This window comes from Triplophysa dalaica, chromosome 8, assembly GCF_015846415.1.
Source record: "Triplophysa dalaica isolate WHDGS20190420 chromosome 8, ASM1584641v1, whole genome shotgun sequence".
Taxonomy (NCBI): domain Eukaryota; kingdom Metazoa; phylum Chordata; class Actinopteri; order Cypriniformes; family Nemacheilidae; genus Triplophysa; species Triplophysa dalaica.
Window position 1 is genome coordinate 6,928,821 of NC_079549.1, and position 19,246 is coordinate 6,948,066.

Below are 19,246 nucleotides of genomic sequence, written 5' to 3' on the forward strand. Positions count from 1 at the left end.
TAACAGATTTTGTCTGTGTGATTTCTTGTAGAAACAAGTGTTTTTAAATACTGTATTTCTGTGTATATCAGGATAAAAAGCTGTCTGAGATCTCTTCGGATGTGTCTGTCAGAACGAGGAAGATTGTTTGTATAACATATCACTCTTAATAGGCCTAACTTTTAACACCAATTAGGTCCAAAACTTCATCTCTCTTAATAAATCATTTTGCATCAAGCAAGTCCCGCACTTTATTTTTTCATTCATCATGCATACCGAAAGCAAAACGTGAAACGCAAAAGTGCTTTGTATCTATAGACCTATTTCACAGCGTGACGTGTACAAACCGGATTAAGGGTAAACTCTTGTACGGTCAATGCTCTAGCTCCGTTCACTACATGCAGAAAAGTTGTGGAGACCATAAGAAGTTAGGTATGTAGCACAGTGGTTCTCAACCTTTTTGAAGTACTGGACCCCACCAAATCTCAATCCATCCTCATACCCCAAACCCCCGCGGTCACACCCCATCCCATTTTCTTTCCCCAGCACAACAACATATTTCAACTCCATTAGGAATATAAAAATAGTTTAAGTTAGGTAGCCTAACTTAAAATTAAATGTTACAATTACACAATTATCACAATTACGCCGCCAAAACATTCTATTTCAGTATCTCCAACAGTATAAACACACTTTACTGTAGTTTATCCTTTTGACATTAATTTGTCAACTTACACCAACCATTACTGATCAGATACCATTATATGTAACCATTATATAATGTTTATCTGTAGAAAATGATTAAAACAAGAAAACAATAATACATTAACCGACATGATATAGAGGCTATCCATTGTTCAAAAAAAAATAAAACGTTTTAAAACTTCAGGGGTGGATTTTCAACTCTGGTGTGCGAGACCTGTTGTCATGAATAACAGGAGAAGAACCCAATTGCAGCAGGTAGTGATTTAAGGGGTAACACAGGGATTTATTTATAAAACACAAAACAAAGACCCATGTGTTTTGTGTGAGAAAGACAGGGCATTGTTTGTATTGGCATGTCATGCTCTTCATCATGTCTCGTGAGTGTCCCCGTCCTCTTGTTCCCTCATTATTTCGTGGGCAGTCATGGCCTAATGGTTAGAGAGTCGGACTCGTGACCAAAATGTTTCCGGTTAGAGAGTCGGACTCGTGACCAGAAGGTTGCCGGTTAGAGAGTCGGACTCGTGACCAGAAGGTTGCCGGTTCGAAACTCAAGGCCGGCGGTTAACGATTTAGGTGCCTGCCGCAAGTCACCTCCTTGCTCCCCGGCGCTGCAGTGATAGCTCCGGGTGTACGTGTGTTCACCACTTGCTGTGCGTGTGTTCCATTCTCACTGGATGGGTTAAAAGCAGAGGTCATTCGTGACACCTGTGAGTTGCCCAACTTCCCCTGACGTGTACCTGACCTGATGCATTCCTTCAGGGGCATAACTTTGTTTTGAAAAGTGGTGGGGACTTTTATAAATTGTTTATGTAACAACTCGTTGAGAATATTTATCATATATAGTGGACGGTGCATTGCCTATTCTGCTTTTTGACTCCAGTTCTCACGTGGTTCCCAAACTGTCATTTGGGAAGGTCACTTGGCTGTTGCGGTGCATAACACTTAAAAACAGTTTATTCCTATGAGTAAAAATGTCACTTGTTTGTTGGTTAACGCGTTTTGTGTTTGGACAATGGATGCACAAGCAAGCGCTGCGAACGAGGATGATGCACACATTTCATACTGAATGCGTTTATGATGTCGAGGCTCTCTTTCGTTTGCAAATATAATTTATGAGTGTGAGCAATGGGAGATGTCGAGAAAGCTGCGCATCCTGCTTCCTCCCATAACTTTTAAATGTTAAAGAGCAGGTTTAAAGGTTTTTGTAAGTGTCCTAATGTTGTATTAGAGTACCTTCCAATATGTTCAAATGCATCAAAGGTAGAAAAACAGGTCCTATTTTGTTAAAATATGCATTTAGTATCCATCCATTACACAAAGAGCCCTAAACGATTCCTCCGAAGCCGTTCAAATTTTCCGCTTCTTTAAGCTCCTCCCTACCGCGAGTCCAGTGTGCTACGATTGGCCAACTGGCCAAATTAGTTGTGATTGGTCTTTCTTCATATACTGAGTGTCAGAAACGAAACGCCCATTACCACAGTTCTTATCTCAGGAAGGTTTTTGTTAACAAAGACTGTAAGTGTATAAAAATGGCATCAGTATTCCCATGTCACAAGTACTCCATCTATCTTCATAAACCATTCAGACTATTGTTTTCTAGTGATCTTTTTTCGTCATAGCTGTGGGAAAACAACAACGGCTCTATCCAAAAGTTGATCATTACTTTAATTATACAGGGAGGAGTAACAGAGCAAGTTATCGAGAGCTCCAAAGACAATGCACGCACCTTTACATAATACAATTATATAGTGCTGCAGTCCGTTTTTAAAACAATGACAAGCAAACCGTTTTGTTTGAAGGGGATCGTAACCACTGCTAAAATTTGCATACTTTGGCCAAACGATAAAGGGATACTGTTATACATTGTTTACCTGGAAACCTACAGCTGTACTACATATAAAACACGGATTAGCACAATTACTTTATATTGTAAGCACTCAATTCAAAATGTACACATAACGTATTTATCATACAACTTTCAGACGCTTGTTGCTCCAAATAAAGTTGCCATTCCCTTGCTATTGACCAGCGTGAACTCGACAAAATTTGAGAAGCAATCGTCAGTAAAATGACGAGCATAACACAAGGTTGAAATTGTACTGCAGCGTTATCGTGGAAAAAAATCTAATTTAACCACTGATCCTTACACATCGTCCGTCATCCTTTGGCAGCGAAAACAAAGTACATTTGTGTTCAAGGCACACAAAAACACGTCTCCTCGACTTGTTGTATACGCAATACTACCTGAAGTGCTAGTGGGCAGGTCAGAGTGTTCCTGTTTCGCGGGAAGGCGGGGATTGTGCTGATGCGCTGGCATACACTGTGACGTATCGATGTTAGATTCAAAAGATTCGAACGTTTTGTTTTGGCGGTTCGGAGTCGTTTCCTTACTGTGGAAGCCAATATCTTAAATTATCATAGACTTTTTGGATTAACAACTTTGCAGATCGTTTAAATTGAAGGAAAGCTAAATTACACACCAAGATGCCGGTAATTTTATTTGATTCATGAAACCTGCTCTTTATGCCCACTAAACAATACACGCCTTTCCCAAGCATTTCTTAATTTCTTCCGAAAAGTGGAGGGGACATGTCCCACCAGCAGTCTACGCAGGTGTCGGAAACAGATGCGTGATCTAACAAAGATTGCTGTTTTCACATCCACACTTTCACACACTAGAATGACTCCGTTACACTACTGAGTCTACTATTTATTGCTAAGAACTAAAGCTCTTGGATAAGGTAATGCATGGTGCTTCAATGAAAATATACTTGTTCGACTTTGTGCAGCTGTGTGCAGAACCACCACGCATATGACAAAAAAGTACTTCAAGAGCTATTTAAAAGCAAACAGAGGAGTCGACTCTCTCGCGCGGTGCTGTGAGGGGGTATGTTTGAGTCAGAAATGTTCAGATTATGATTTGGTTTACATGAACCTTCACTCCAAAGTGAATGACAATTTATGAACACAAAGTAACCAGTCACCATTATTTTCACTGCAATCGCCGACTCGGTTGATTCTTATCTGCGTCTGGTGGGTGTTAACTGCAAACCCTGAATGCAATATAAAAACTCAAAACTTCGGACCCGCTGCAATTACGCCACGGACCACTAGGGGTCTGCGTACCCCGATTGAGGAACATTTATGTAGCGCTCCCTTAATGCTGAATTGTCTAACATGTATCAGACCTTGATGATAAATAAATCGATCATAAAAACAATGTTTTTGTAATGTATGTTTTCCCTAATTTGACATTTCTTAGAAAACCATGAATAAATCGTAAAACATATGCTACTTTTGTTCTTGGTAAATAAAATGAATGCCTGTGAGAAAACAACCCAAATTAATGAATGAATGAATGGCTATGGCAGCAATGCGGCCGGAGAAAAATCCCCTTCTTCCGTTCTCTGTCGGCACTTTTTATGAAATAGGTGTATTGTCATAGAAAATAATAAGGAAGGAGCACTTCTCAAAACCTGTACAAATTGAGATCATTTTAGATGTTTATTTGGAGAATTGGTATTGATTACTATTATCATTATCATATTATTAATGATAACCTCAAATTCGACCAAAGTCAACATTTTCACTGCTTTTACCTGTAGCAAAACTATGCCATAGCACAGGTCACAAATATAATTATTGTGACCTGTTCTCTGTCTATATAGAATGAATTAAAATCACTCATATCCCAATATTTATTTCAGTTGAGCCATGTTTAAAAATAGTGCATGTCCAAGAAAATGCATACATCATAAAGTAAAGGTCATCTGCTTTATAGTAAGTTGTATGAGCTACTTAGGAGCATATTAATAATAATGTGTTCTGCAGGGCTGAATTCAGACCATCTATATTTTATGTAGGTTATTTTTGCCTACAATTACAATTGTTCCATATTGTTTAGGGGTATTATTAACCCTACGCCCTAGGATCTCAATTCTCCACCCATCCCATAGCACTACTGCAATAAAATCAAGGACCAGCACAATTACATACATTCTATTCTGTGTGCACTTTCATCACTTAAGCTTATATGTGCAATTCTTACCATTTCTAATTTTATATATTACTAATCTGGAAATTTGTGTAGTCTAAATGTACATCTTACATGTGGATATTAGGCCTATGACAATAATTTAACTAACCAACCAACCTACCTACCTACCATCCTCTAAATGAGACAGCTATATTTGTCCATGTTGTATTTCATTGTGAATTACTGTGTATTCATATTTGTTTAACTAACTCAATAGGCTACATTAAATGACAACAAACTGTTACACTGTGTATGCATTCAGTTTTATTGAATAAGGAAGATATCAACAGGCAGTGTTTTACCACCTCAAAATTTACATCAAAATTTAAACATTTATTCAATCAGGATACAAAAATACACATCTCAGTGACCTCCATATTGTAATAAATAGTTAACCATGCATCTACCATAAAAAGGCACAGAAAGAGTCAGTTAGTAGTCATAAAAATTACTTACTACTTACCAAAAATCATCCAGATATCAATACAAGGGACTACTGCAACATTATATTCCAATAGTGAAACACATACACATAAGTTGTTTAACTATAATAAATATGCAAACATTGTAAATATACCTATACATGTAGTCTTAAAATTAAAATGTGCCATTGTAAACACAATGTAAACAAATGAAACTCACATCACTTCTCTTAAATGGATATAAATTATGCCAGAGATATATCACCTTGCTCTATAAATTCCTTTAATGAATTGTTTTTTTAAAAATATCAGGCAGTTAACAGCTGATCAAATGCATTCATCACATGGTCCCTTGACAACTCACTCTTAGATGATCATGATACTCATGGAATGTGCGTAGATGTACTAATTTTGTGGCATGAGAGGAAGACTGCACTTGTGTGATTTGAGTTATATGAAGACAAATCAACTATACAGAGGCACCATATACAAGATTGATTTGCTACACGTTTGTTAGAGACAACGTAAGGCGAATTTTGCAGGGCTTCTGGCATCTTCACTATTTCCTTTTAGGGTTCATCATTTTGTCACAAAATGTTACAAAAGTGTTCTTAAATGAACTTGTGTCTTTGGTAATGGCTCTAGATAGTTGGGGAAATTACGTTTTGCAACAGGACCATCCTGCCACTTGGAATGCATATCTGTTTAAACATTTCATTATTCACTTTCACTTTAATGCATGGATCAAGACTTTATGATATAACCGCAATAATGTTGGTCAATATTAATGTGCAATCTAATTGCATAAAATGCTAATGTTTCCAAATGTAGATAGGCCTACATTTTATTTTACCAAGAACCCAAAACACTTAATCAAAATGCTTTGGATTATGCATTTACAATTGCCTATTTAATGTTCCTATGTAAATATTTTATAATTCAGCACATTGTCAGGCATATGCAGTTCACTGTAAAATGAATAAGCTTTGCTTTTAGGCACATTTTGATTTCAGTCTTGTACAATAAACAATTTAGGGGAATTGAATTTCTGTTAAAACTGAGGCTCACCTCTAGTCCTAATATTTGTGAGTGATGAACTTAACTCCCCATGATCTCTTCCAATGTGTATTTTCCTTTTAAAAACATCTTGAATGTATCCACCCGATGAACCATAGCCAGTTCTTTAGGTTTGTCTCATAATCCTTATTTGTTTGAATTCTCTAGGTAAATTATGTGAGGAATTAAATTTCTTTGTACTTGGGAATAAAATATATTTTCAGAATATTGTTTCCTCCCTGTTTCTCTTTCAATCAACTAATACTGTATCTAACACCCTCTATAGGAAAACGATAGAATAACACCTAACTAAAGTCTGCTACTGTTCTTGAGTTGATTAGGGCAGCAAATGTAAAAACAGGTGTACATCCCCCTTTTACAAAAAAGATTAGGCACAACTGTTTTGAAGTTGGTATGAAGACACATCCAGCCGTCTAGAAAACTATCCTGGAAGCACATTTAAGCAGGATTGGCAATATGTTAAAGGGATAGTTCACCCAAAAAATAACATTCTGTCATCATTTACTCACCCTCTTGTCATCTCAAACCTGTATACATTTCTTTGTTCTTCTAAACACAAAGGAAGATTGCAAGAATGTCTAAAACCAAACAGATCTCATCCCCAAATGACTCCCATAGTATTTAGTTTCTCTATTATGGGAGTAAATGGGGGATGAGATTTATTTGGTTATACTGAAATCCTTGCAAATATCTTCCATTTGTTCAGCAGAACAAAGAAATGTATACAGGTTTGCAAAAACCTGAGGGTGAGTAAATGATAACAGAATTTTCTTCTTTGTGTGCATTATCCCTTTAATGGAAGATTTATGAATTTTGGAGAGAACACAGCAAGGTTTTACCATCTTATTCCAAAACCGAAACCAAACAAAAGAGGACTATGTGAAGTTTATCTTTCTAGTTTTCCATGGAAAAACCTCACATAATAAAACTTAATATGAAATGTATCAAAATAAATACAATATTGCACCTTCCACAGAGTACAACAGCACTTAACGTGTAAAGGCGACACTTAATAACAATAATAATTCACAAAGGTGTTATGGTGCTCTATACACAAATAAATGTGTAATCTGATAATATCATGTACGGATTCTATTATACACAAGCTTTAATTATAACTGGAATTAACAGTTTGTATATACTGTACTTTACAGTGCATATATTAGCAAACAAAACGTCTCATACCCTGTAATGCCACCAACCAAAATGTATTTGTAAGCATCCAATCAAATTTACACTGGGTTCCTGAACTCAGCTGTCAAAAATATAAACTATGCAATTTTGCAGGTCAACTGCAGAATTTCTAATTTAAATAAATGTTCTTATCTAAATCAGTATTATTCCTATTCCAACTAATATACAACAAAAGGTTTAAGTTACTGGAAATGTGTCCTGAAAATCATCTAAAAGTTTTTTCCTGAAGCACTTATGAGGATGGGATATGGCAAGACTTCCAGTTAAGCTTCTAGAAATCATATAATCTCTTTACGTCATTTCTTTTGTTTGTTGGGCAAGTGAAGCATTTTAATATAAAAACGGGGGACATTTACGCTGATACACATTTCACCACAATTTTGACTTAATGTCCTATTGTGAGTTTGAAAACATTTCTTACAAATAAAGCTAAATTTAGAATAAATATGGCACATGACATTGTTTTTGGACACAAGGTTTCCATGCAGACATAAATAGAAATGAATCAGAAGTCTACTTTGACCAAAGGGATGCTTCAGTAGTAACAAATATCGTCATACTAAATTCATAAAAAACTTGTTCAAGTGTTAGTTTGTACAATAAAAAACAAGACGCTGATCATGCAGTAAAATAGCTATCCAAATATAGCAAGAACACCATGCATCAGTATATCATGGTTGAAGAAAACCCCTTTTGACCTTTCCTGGACTGCACAACTATTCTACAATGATTGCCATTTCATTGCAATACTAAGCAGTCTTTTTTGTTTCTTTAAATGTAAACAGTGCTGTTGAAAACAGAATATTGCTGACTCATCAAATCGCCCTCCTATTGTTGCCATCTACCGCAAGGCAAAGAGCCAGGTAGCTATTTAGAGGCCTTGCTATTCTCAGAGAGAACATTTAATGGAAGTCCTGTTCTGCTACTTTTTTATATCTTTGAAAGTGGCCTGTACAATGAGATTTGCATACCTGATTGTGACATTGATGTGAAAAGTGAGTAATGGCTTTTCTATGTATACAACCTAACGTCTCAGACACAATCCTTGTCGTTTTGGCACCAGCACACCAGCCCTAAAACTTCTCTACAAGCTATCCTAAAGGGCAGAACGCCTTATATCCACAAGACTCTTTCGTACACAGAGCTCCAATTGAAATCCTTTTCGCTCACGAACGGAATGTATCTCCACATCTCACAGGTCCACCATCGAATTCTTGGCAAGATCCTTAGTTCCCTGGAGAATTCTCTTCATATGACCCACCTTCGAGATCCCCAGATCCTGTTATGATACGTAAATAAAAATAAAATTAGAAGGATGCAACAGAGAGTTCATGTCTCTATCTGACAACATTGTGTAATCACAACAAAATAGTTCTGACATGTTTATGCACTGTCAAATGATTTAAAACTGCTAAAACAACTTATACTGTATGTTTTTGGTATTTTTAATCTGTGTATTTAAAAGCAAAGTCACTGTTATACTGAATAACACTCTTGAGATTCAAAAAGCATACATTTTATATTTAACAGTTGTCATGTGTTCAGCAACGTTTAAAGTCAATGAATTTGAACATGTTATAATTTGGTCACAAAAGGATTTTACTGATTTTCTACTGAAAACACGTATCATCTGTATCAACTTTATTTAAAAAAACAATGCAAATAAATCCATTAAAATACAAAAATAGGACAAATCTAATTTCTCAACTAGGCATATTTTTTTAATTTTGTATTTAACTTCAATTTATAAAAAATCAGATAAAGTTGGATTATAAAAGAGTTACATTATGTCTCCCGGACTATATTGAAGCCTTTTAAGCAGCAGGTTTAAGGTAAACTACAGAAAAGGGGACATCTAGTGGCAGTTAGATTACTGGTTATATGTTGTGCAATGTCTGACCAGTGTAACATGGTCTTGAAATTGAGATTTTTACATAATCTGAAAGCTTCTGAAAGATTTCTACTGATGTATGAGTTTTTGTAATAGGACAATATCTGCCTGAGATTAAAACTCAGGAATCTGAGAGTGCAAAAAATCAAAATATTGAGAAAATTGCCTTCGAAGTTGTTAATCAGGGGCATTGTGGCAGGTCATCCACTGACAAAAATAAAGTTTTCATATATTTATGGTAGGAAATTAAAAAAATATCTTCATGGAACATGATCTTTACTTAATATCCTAATGATTTTGGCATAAAAGAAAAATCTATAATTTTGAACCATACAATACTTTTGTCTTTTACTAAAAAGGTTTCCGTGCTACTTAAGGTTTTGTGATCCAGGGTCACAAATACCAAACAGAAATCCAGGGTCACTTTAAAGGGGTCATATGACACGGCTAAAACGAATATTATCGTTTGTTTTAGATGTAATGCAATGTGTATACACGATTTAAGGTTAATAAACGCTGTATTTTCCACATACCATGCATATTTGTATTTCGCCACGCAGATTTTTAACAAAGCTCATCACTCTGAAAAGCAAGGTGTGCTATGATTACCGTGTGACGGAAATGTATTGCCTCTTACCATATTTGGAACATCAGGTTCCAAAGCGATATTAATGATAGGTACGCCCAACTTACTTGCATATACTTTTGGGCGGTCTTCATACCACGAACTGATGTAGATTTGTCGGGGTGTGGTTACACGAGGCATTTCAGGCAGGTCTTGGTGAGCATTCGCTTTTACACCGTGTCTACACCGGATGCGACAGTCACGACGCAACATGACAACATGCTTCTTCTTAATGATGCGCTTCATCCAGTGTGGAAAAAAAATTAAATTATAAAGGATTCTAATGCGTTTCTAACATCTTTTGTCTGTGCGTCTTGCCTTTTGCGTCCGGTGTGGACACGGTGTTAAATGAAATGCCTTTTCTGTTCCGACTATTTCACTATTTATGTCTAATACATGCATGGGCCACTTATAACACACCAAAGACACAGAAAAACAAGTTTTCATATGCGATCTGACCCTTTTAAACAGAATGAGATAAATCAGATAATGGTGGGGACATTTGAAATGGTAGGGGACATAACAGAGGCGTAAATATGGCACAGTCCAAGGTTTACTTATGATTGTTGTGTGTTGACAGCACCTTCCAGTGTTTAGTACTGGCGCAAATGTTCAGCACTACACCTTCTTTAGCCAATTGTGTCTTTCTTGAATTTCTGTGTTTGACATATGTCTTTACTAAAAATAAGAATTCTGCACCCTCATGTTGTTCCAAACTTACATACAAAATATGAATAGGCTGTCAGTCAATAATATTCTTTCTAAAATCTCTCTTTGTTATAAGAAGAAACAATATGCAAGAACATGATGGTAACCCTAGTGAAAAATAAATATACTAAAATGTGTCCTGCAAATCCATTTTCATCTTATGTTGTTAGTTAAAATACACTGCGATTGTATTTGTGGTACACTAAATTGGTATACTTAAAGTCTGCTAACTAATTTTAAACTTAATATACTTTAATTTTGCAGAAATACTGCTAAAGTCCAACTAAAGACACATTTAAGTGTATTTGATTGTGCTTAAGTAGAACAATTACAAGTATGCTTCAGGAACAAATTAAATATTTTTCATTGAAAGATTGATTTTATAAAAAAATCATAAAAGCCTTATCAAAAGTGACATTAGAACAATTTTTTATTTAAACACAGGCGTAATATGAAGAAATGTTATTGTGTATAAGTAGTTCTCCAAATGACGTTTGATTATAATGTTATGTCAGTAAGTCCTTTCAGTAAATATGTTAATACATTTAAACTATACTAAGCATTAAATAAATGCATTTTAAATGAATAGTTTTTTTACTAGGGAAGTTATTGATGACAGTTTTAATTTTTTATGGACCTACTTCTTTTATCAAACACTTTAAATAAGACCCTGTTGTGTATGATCACAATCGACAACACTAGAAAGATAGATCCGTAAAAGGAGTCCTACATTTTTTGTGATCAGATCCCTAAGATTCCATGCATAAAGATTATTCCGAAAAACTGTAAAAGACAGCTCAGTTTCCAGTCAATCAACCATAGGTGTTTAAATTTGAGCCTTTTTCTGCTTTTACAATTTGCAGTAATACATTGATGAATTGCAGTCATGAAGATAGCCTTTCCTTGAAATCTAAAGTGGTCACAGATATAGAAACAGTATTGCGTCCCATATGACTGCATCACCTGAGATGGATGTTAGTTACAGTTGCAAAAAATGTTGATTCGCGTTTACCAAAATCATAAAACTGCAAAAAAATAAATCTTGATTAAGTATTTTTGTTTTTCAGTCAAAACATTTAAACATCCTGAAAACCGGACCATTTTCTGAGAAGCAAAATAGTATTTGGTAATCATTTTTCATCGAGCAGATTTTCTTGAATAACGTTTTTTCTTAACCTACTGGGATGTAGATTTTGTTTTAAGAACGAACCAACAAAACTTTGTCAAGAAATGAGAGGAAAACCTATGTTTGTAAAGGATAGTTCACCCAAAATATAAAATTCTGTCATCATTAACTCACCCTCAAGTTGTTCAGAAACTGTATTAAAATATATTTTCTGTTGAATACAAAAGAAGATATTTCAAAGAATGTGGGAAACTAAACAGTTTTGGGGCACTATTAACTATCATCATAGTTTTTTTCCCTACTTTAGACGTCTATAGTGCCCCAGATCTGTTTGGTTGCATACATTCTTCCAAATATATTTCATGGTGTTCATCAGAACAACAAAATGTACACTGTGAGTAAATGATGACAGATTTGGGTACGACTGGTACGTAGTTGTGCTTTTAATGTGCGCTAGAAATAAGTAGAGGTGGTGACAGAAGACAGCAATATTATTTAAAATCGTTTTAATAATTTTTCGCCTCAATTTAACTTTTGCCGTAACGTCACATTGATCAATATGTCATTTTCAATATTGTCATTTGCTACTCAGTAGATGTAGGTCATACAGTAGGATCACGCTAATTGTCTGTCTTTGAATCTCTGTCACTGTTTGACGTAGCATTCAGAACCCACGACCATTGGAATGGCCATGATTACTTCACAACAATTATCTTTTATCTGGGACAGCCTAAAATCATACAGTGTGAACCCAGATTTACACAATTTTACTTCTCAGGTAAATTTATCTACTGTCAAACAACAGAAAAACACTGATTAGAAAATGATTTTGGTGCAGTGAACACACACATTCAACCAAACAAGGTGCACACATAAAAACATATTTTACTGTACTCATGATGAGCAACACAAACAAAGGCATATCAGTGTGGATCTGGCTGTCACACAACAGCAGATTTTGTGAATTCACCTGCCTACACTGTCCGTAGGATTCCTAGTCCTTTTCAGGCTGATAAAACTCTGTTCTACAGTATTGCTTTGAGGGGCAGTTAGTCGTATAAGTAGTTTGCGATCGCAATGACAATTGCACAGAAGAAGCCAAGCAGAGCAGTGCAGCACAAAATAGCAAACAGGGTGACAGGAGACAAGTCAAAGAGCAAGATCAACAAAGAAAGAAAGTTGTCGGTTGTTTTGAGGGACATTGTGAGGCACAGGTAGGGGTTTGTGTGTATACCTTCAGGTCTCTCCGCTCCAGGTGCAGAAGCTCGGAGCCGCGGATGTCGTGGCGGATGAAGGTGTCTTTGTACTCCCCCAAGCTGAGCTGCTCCAGCCAGGCGGCCACCTCCTCAGTGCCCCACCTCTGAACTACACAATCAAGAGCGAGAAGCCCCTTCAGTGTCTAACCCCCATACACTCGCAGGACACAAGCAAACAGGGTCAGGTCGGAAGGAGGAACAAATAATAAAGAACCACACAGGGAAAAGGAACCAAAACGAAATGACACAGAGAGAGAAGTGGAGGCAGCAGCTAGCAAAGAGAGGGATTAAACAGGTTTGGTTTGGTACAGGTCTCTTGGCACACCCAGACGCGTTTCTGACATGCAGGTTATTACAGTGGGACGCCCACTTTCATTACAGAAGGAGAGAGAGAGAATGAGAGAGAGAGGCATTGAATGAAAAAGTGAAAGAGAGACGGGAGATTGAAGCCAGTGCAACCTAATTGTTCTAACATCTTTAGCTGAAATTCTACGCTGGCTAATTCCCAGAGGGAGCGACAACCAGCTAATGTCACGCCTCAGAGCTGAGTTGTACTAACCCTATAACAAAGAGTGTAAACATGCACATATTTAAGGACAGGCGCCCTGGGCTACTGATTTCTAATAATACGATGGATTACAATTTGTATTGCAAGAACCATCTCTGAAAACAGTGTAGAGAGTAACACGGAGATCTTGTGATCTTCCATCATGTTAGGAGAATACTGTACGTGTTTGCCTACATAAAGGATCCTTTGATATCATGTTTATTTCAATATAATTAATGGTGATGTGTGTGATTTTTGTAATACTCAAATTCTAAATGTAAAACATACTGGTTTTCACCATACTGATGTTAATATCTTCTAGTTTAAATACCCATGTTTAATCTTTTTTGTTTTTAAAGCAAATTGTCACAACCATAACCAAAACGGTACATAATCCTTATAAATGGGCACATGTAGATTAAACTAAAATTACAAATTTTAAGGTCTATGAAGATTCACTTCTCGTCCGTTTTTGGGGAATTTTATTGGTTCTGGTTTGTTCATGTTCATTTACTATATGTAGTCTCTCATAAACGTGAATTCTTTTTGTTGCATCCATAACGCATCATTTTTAAAATGTAAAACCCGTGCATAGACTGATATTTTTCGGATGTCTGGGCTATATCAAAAGGACTTTAGTCAAATCTATACAGATGATTCAATTCATTAGTAATAAATACATTGTCTGAGAATTTATGTTTAAAGTAGTGGTGGGCATAGATTAATTTTTTTAATCTAGATTAATTCCAAGATTAATCTAGATTAATCTAGATTAAAATGGCTCATTTGAATTCTGCCGAAGGCATTCATAATATGTGTACTACCCAAATAATGACTAAAAGTAAGTCTTTGAGAACGGGTTTCTCAAGCCAGGTGGCGCATTAGACCAGGGGCTCATCTCCTGTTTCCAAAATGCATCTCAAACTGCTTGAGAAAGCTGTTCTACTATGATAATTGGTGATGAAAATAAATTATGTTCAATAAGATGTACTTGTGTTTACTTTCGCATTAGCTAAGGGATGCTTTGCGTTTAGGTGGTACTTGAGACTGGAAGAGCTCCTACAGTACATTTACATTTAGTCATTTAGCAGACGCTTTTATCCAAAGCGACTTACAGAGAGTGAGGGAGCAACAAGCGATATGTCATACAGGAGCCATAATACATTAGATCTCAATACAAAGTTACTGGTTTCAACTAAAGCTAGACCACTACCTGTTGAGAGAAAGTGTTTTTTTTAAACCAATTCCGCATTGCACAAGGTGCAAACAACCTTAGTCTTGTCGATGTTTCTATTGGGAAGCTTCTTAAAAATTAATATTCCCTGAAGCAAACCCGGCGGCTTTATAGCTGCATCCATGTTAGCACGTCACGTTTGATGCGGTAATTTCACAGTAACGTTATGTTGTGTTCAGACCAAACGCGAATGGCGTGTTTAGCGCGAGTGATTTATATGTTAATGCAAAGAGCCAATAGACCTTCTTGCTGCGCGAATCACGCGAATGAAGCCCTGGTTATGAGATGATGAGGCGGCTTCTGCTTCCGCGAATGAAAAATCTCGTTCTCACCCCGTACAGTGCAGTTAAGCTGGTATACATCCGCGCTAAATATCAAGGTGAAAGTCATTATAGCTTGCGTAGTATAGACCCAGCTCCCAACCCAACTTTGAGAATAGATTAACGGCAACATTTTTTTTATCGCGCGATAAGAGTCTCACCACCACTAGTTTAAAGTTTTACTGAAAATGCCAGATCCATAACATTATAATTGCCCAAATTGATTTTTCTGTTAACTGAATGCAACTATTTAGTAAAAATGGTTTTACAAATGAATTAGACAGAGATTCTGCTTGTGTCTGAAAGTTTAGATCCACCAGTCCACAGGAAATATTGTTTATCAAAGATATACTAGTTTCCATGTTGATTTATGACTTGTTACTGCTGTATGTGAAGTTTCTTTAGTTAAAAAAAGTAAAAAAAGACACTAATTAGAAATGCTACACTCTGACAAATCCTGGGTTGTTTAAACCCATGGTTGGGTCCGATATATGTATAACGGAGGCCAGCTAGTGAAGAGCTGAGCAGTGTGTTAACAGCACTCCCCGACCAACAGAGGCGCTCTAGCGACAGACGCTAGAGACTGCGGTCTTTAACCTCCTCGTTAGAGCACCCGAGTAGAACCAGTTACATATGGACAAACTCATTTGATTGGTGAAATGATCCTGCATTATTCAAGGGTTATTTTAACCCAATGGTTGCCCAATGTCCATATTAGACACAAGCATAGATTCAACATTTTTTAGAGATAACAAACATGTTTTCTGCATAATTAATCATGGAGTTTCTAACTATCAACACATAAATCACACACATCACCTTTAGGTAAACTAATAAAAAGGTGCACATTAGCAGTATAAAACTGGTTTTGTTAAAATGAGCTATTTCACTGCAGTCGTGGGACTGTTGTTGCCCTGTGCCGTACACCTTGGTTTGTGCCGGCTTTTCATGTGTAGACACAGACTGTTTCTGACTCACAGGACAACATCATGACCAAAGGAGTGCAGGGGTGCTCATGGATGGCTGGGTTGGACATCATAGAACAGAGAATAGTTTAAGAAGAGAATGTAGATGCCATATGGAGCTCAATGTAAATAAACAGGCGGCGTTCCACTGCCTTGATGAGCCTCAGAGATCATACATCACTTCCTTAAACGGTTTTATCTCACGTCGACAAGCATGAACAGACATGTTTTACAGATAAAAGGAACAGCTCACTGTATATTTTAAACATTTGTGCATTTCTGTTCCCATATCATTAAAACTTACATGAAAACACACGTAACATGATCATGAATACAACAAACTGTCAGGCATCCATGACTGAATTGTATACCTCTCATGTAAATATATTCAAGGAACTTATTACATTTTTGGACACAGGCATTCACACACACACACACACACACACACACACACACATAGACTCTTACCTGACTGTGGACTAGACTTCTTTGAGACTTTCTCTTTCTTGAACTTTGGAACTATGCGGAACATACCAGTCCGACTGTTCCTCTTTCCATATTCCAGTGAGTGGTCCTGTTTCACACAAAATGACCAGTCAGTCTAATAGACAGTTTATATACATATGTGGTTGATTATTGAGTTATATTGAGCTAATATACATATCTAAATATACACAAATGTAAACATTGCAGGCAAATCTAAAGGGATTTCCTTTCTATTCCTCTACTGCTTGTTAACATGACATGTTGGATTTGCTTACCTCTTCGTCATTGGGCTGTAGGATATGGTAGAGCCAGGGGATCTCCGCCAGCTTGCCTAGTTCAACTTCTACACTCTGAAGAGCATTGGACAGTAGCTCTTCATGTGGAGGGTCCAATTGCTAAAAAAGATAAACTCACAGCCTGAGACAATGGTTTTTAGTGCTCTATTAGATATTTTCCAACTTTGCTGTTCTTATCAACAAGGATAACGCTGTACAGAATTTAAACATTAAAGGGTTAAACATTAAATCAAGATCATATCACAATTACACCTCACCAGTGGCACTCGTCCTACTAGCAGAGACTCAGTCTCATTGTGAAGGGCTTTCACATTGCTGGCCACCTCGATGGCAGTGTTTCTTGTCAGGTTCTAAGAGTACAGAAGACAAGGGAAATCAGTCTTTAATGGTATATTCTCAAACATAAGATCTTACAGTTAAACAACAGAGGCTCATCACCTGTCAATGTGATGGGCATGGGCATGAGAATTATCCCATGACCTACCAGAGCTTTCAGCCTGTGCTCAAAATATGAGACTTAAGAGGATTAGTTATCACTTAAAAGGGTTAGTTAAATCGAGAACAGTATGCTCATGTTGTGAGACTTTAAACATTCCGTTTTTTTTTCCTTTTCAATAAAAATGAACGGTGACCAAGGGCTGTCAAGCTTCATATATTACAAATATAAACATAAAAGTAGAACATGTCTTCTGACAGGATAACAGATTTGCCAGATGAATGGACAAACAAATACTGTTATTTATGGGATTTTTGACACTTGACAACCCATGGTCATGGTTAACTATCACTTGAGAAGAGCGCCATGAACTATCATGAACTTCACTGGTCACCAAGGGAAAGAAAATCATAAGGGTTTGCAACATCACAAGGGTAAATAATGTATGACCGAACATTTATTTTTAGGTGAACAATATCACCAGTACAACCAATATCAGTCGTAAGTTTTCTTTGGTGAACCATCTTGGCGTATTCGCCAGTTCATACTGGTCAACCAGTGTGACCAACTAAATTGTATTCTTATTATTCTGGTTAATTTCGTTTTCAGATAATGCTGAAAATTCAGTGTCAAACTACATAAAACTTCTTTAGTTTAAAAATCTTCAAACATTTCTCAATTTTTAATCCCTGTTAATTGCACTCTCACCTCAGGGAATTTGGGGTGTGTTTTGTTGATGGCGTGAGAGGAGGCATTGACAGCGTGGGCGAGCTCCTGTTCAAGGAGTTGGTAGTTTCTGGCAGCCTCACAGATCCTAGTAATGAGATCTTCAGCGGCTCGAGCACACATCTGGATTAGTGTGGCCTCTTCTTCTGTAGCCAGATCCACAGAATGCTGAGGGTACAGATGAGGCCTCAGTGGAGGCTTGTCGTATTTCAGTTTATCCTCCCAAGACTTTAAAGTGTTTTCAAATGCCTTTAAAAAACAAGTCTGTTCACTGAGCATCTGATGCATATTACTAATCAAACAACCAAAAATGTAAGAAATGTAATTCAATGTTTAACAGAAATTTTCTGTCTAACTAAGCAGTTCTTGGATTCACTTACCCTGTCTCTTGTTAACATCTGGGCCCGGTTCTTGTGTTGTATCTTTATGACTCCAGGAGGTTGAATCCAGGCCTCTCCATCCACCTGGACAGGCACTCCTTCGTCTCCCAGGATGGTGATCTTCACCGTACGACACTGAGAGGTTTGATGTAAAATAAAGCTTAAGTTTCTAAAATCAGTCACCACAATCTTAATTGTGTAGTAAGTGTGAGTTGTGTGCAATACCTGCGCAATACGATGATGCTGCAGTTTGATAACTCGTGAGACGGCCATTTGCATACTACCAAACACAGCAACCACTTCCAAGATTTTATCATCAAATGAAGGGGCACAAAATATCTGCAATTGAGAAAGTTGTATTATTATAAATTAAGATAATTTGCTTTTAGTACAGGTTATTTGAAACGATTTGTTTTTTCATAATCCCCCAAAAATTCACTGGAGATAGACACAGACCTGACTCAACCCATGGCTCGGTTTAGGGGCTTTCTATAGACACACACTCAGATAAAACTGAAATATGGTACATGTAATGGTATGGTATAGTATAGTGTAGCATAGAATAATAATATAGTAATAAGAATAATATAATAATAAATAAAAATAAAATCTATTGCTTGTTTCCACTGCTATGACTTCCTATCATGTATTTGTTTAATACAGTAATGAACTAGTTTTTTTTAAGTTTGTTATAACACTTTTAGCTTTTTAAGCAAATTTCTGAATGAAATTTTTAAACTGGGTCTTCCGAATGTCCTGTCTAAAATCTCAGACATCCAAACAAACTGCAGTACAATCTTTATGTAACAAGACTTTATTACATAAATAATGTAGGAT

General features: G+C 36.6%; 1 protein-coding gene across 2 annotated transcripts in view; it reads right to left on the reverse strand.

Moving 5' to 3' along the window:
* Positions 1 to 4,961: 4,961 nt before the first annotated feature.
* dgkh (diacylglycerol kinase, eta) overlaps positions 4,962 to 19,246 on the reverse strand; it is a 58,555-nt gene continuing 44,270 nt past the window's right edge. For both annotated transcript variants that reach the window (XM_056754728.1, XM_056754729.1), the window contains 8 exons: positions 18,635 to 18,748; positions 18,410 to 18,544; positions 18,012 to 18,278; positions 17,125 to 17,217; positions 16,847 to 16,966; positions 16,554 to 16,659; positions 12,998 to 13,128; positions 4,962 to 8,692 (listed from right to left, as the gene is read on the reverse strand). In XM_056754728.1, the coding sequence (XP_056610706.1) occupies positions 8,606 to 8,692; positions 12,998 to 13,128; positions 16,554 to 16,659; positions 16,847 to 16,966; positions 17,125 to 17,217; positions 18,012 to 18,278; positions 18,410 to 18,544; positions 18,635 to 18,748 (1,053 nt within the window). In that variant the 3' untranslated portion in view covers positions 4,962 to 8,605. The remainder of the gene's footprint in view (positions 8,693 to 12,997; positions 13,129 to 16,553; positions 16,660 to 16,846; positions 16,967 to 17,124; positions 17,218 to 18,011; positions 18,279 to 18,409; positions 18,545 to 18,634; positions 18,749 to 19,246) is intronic.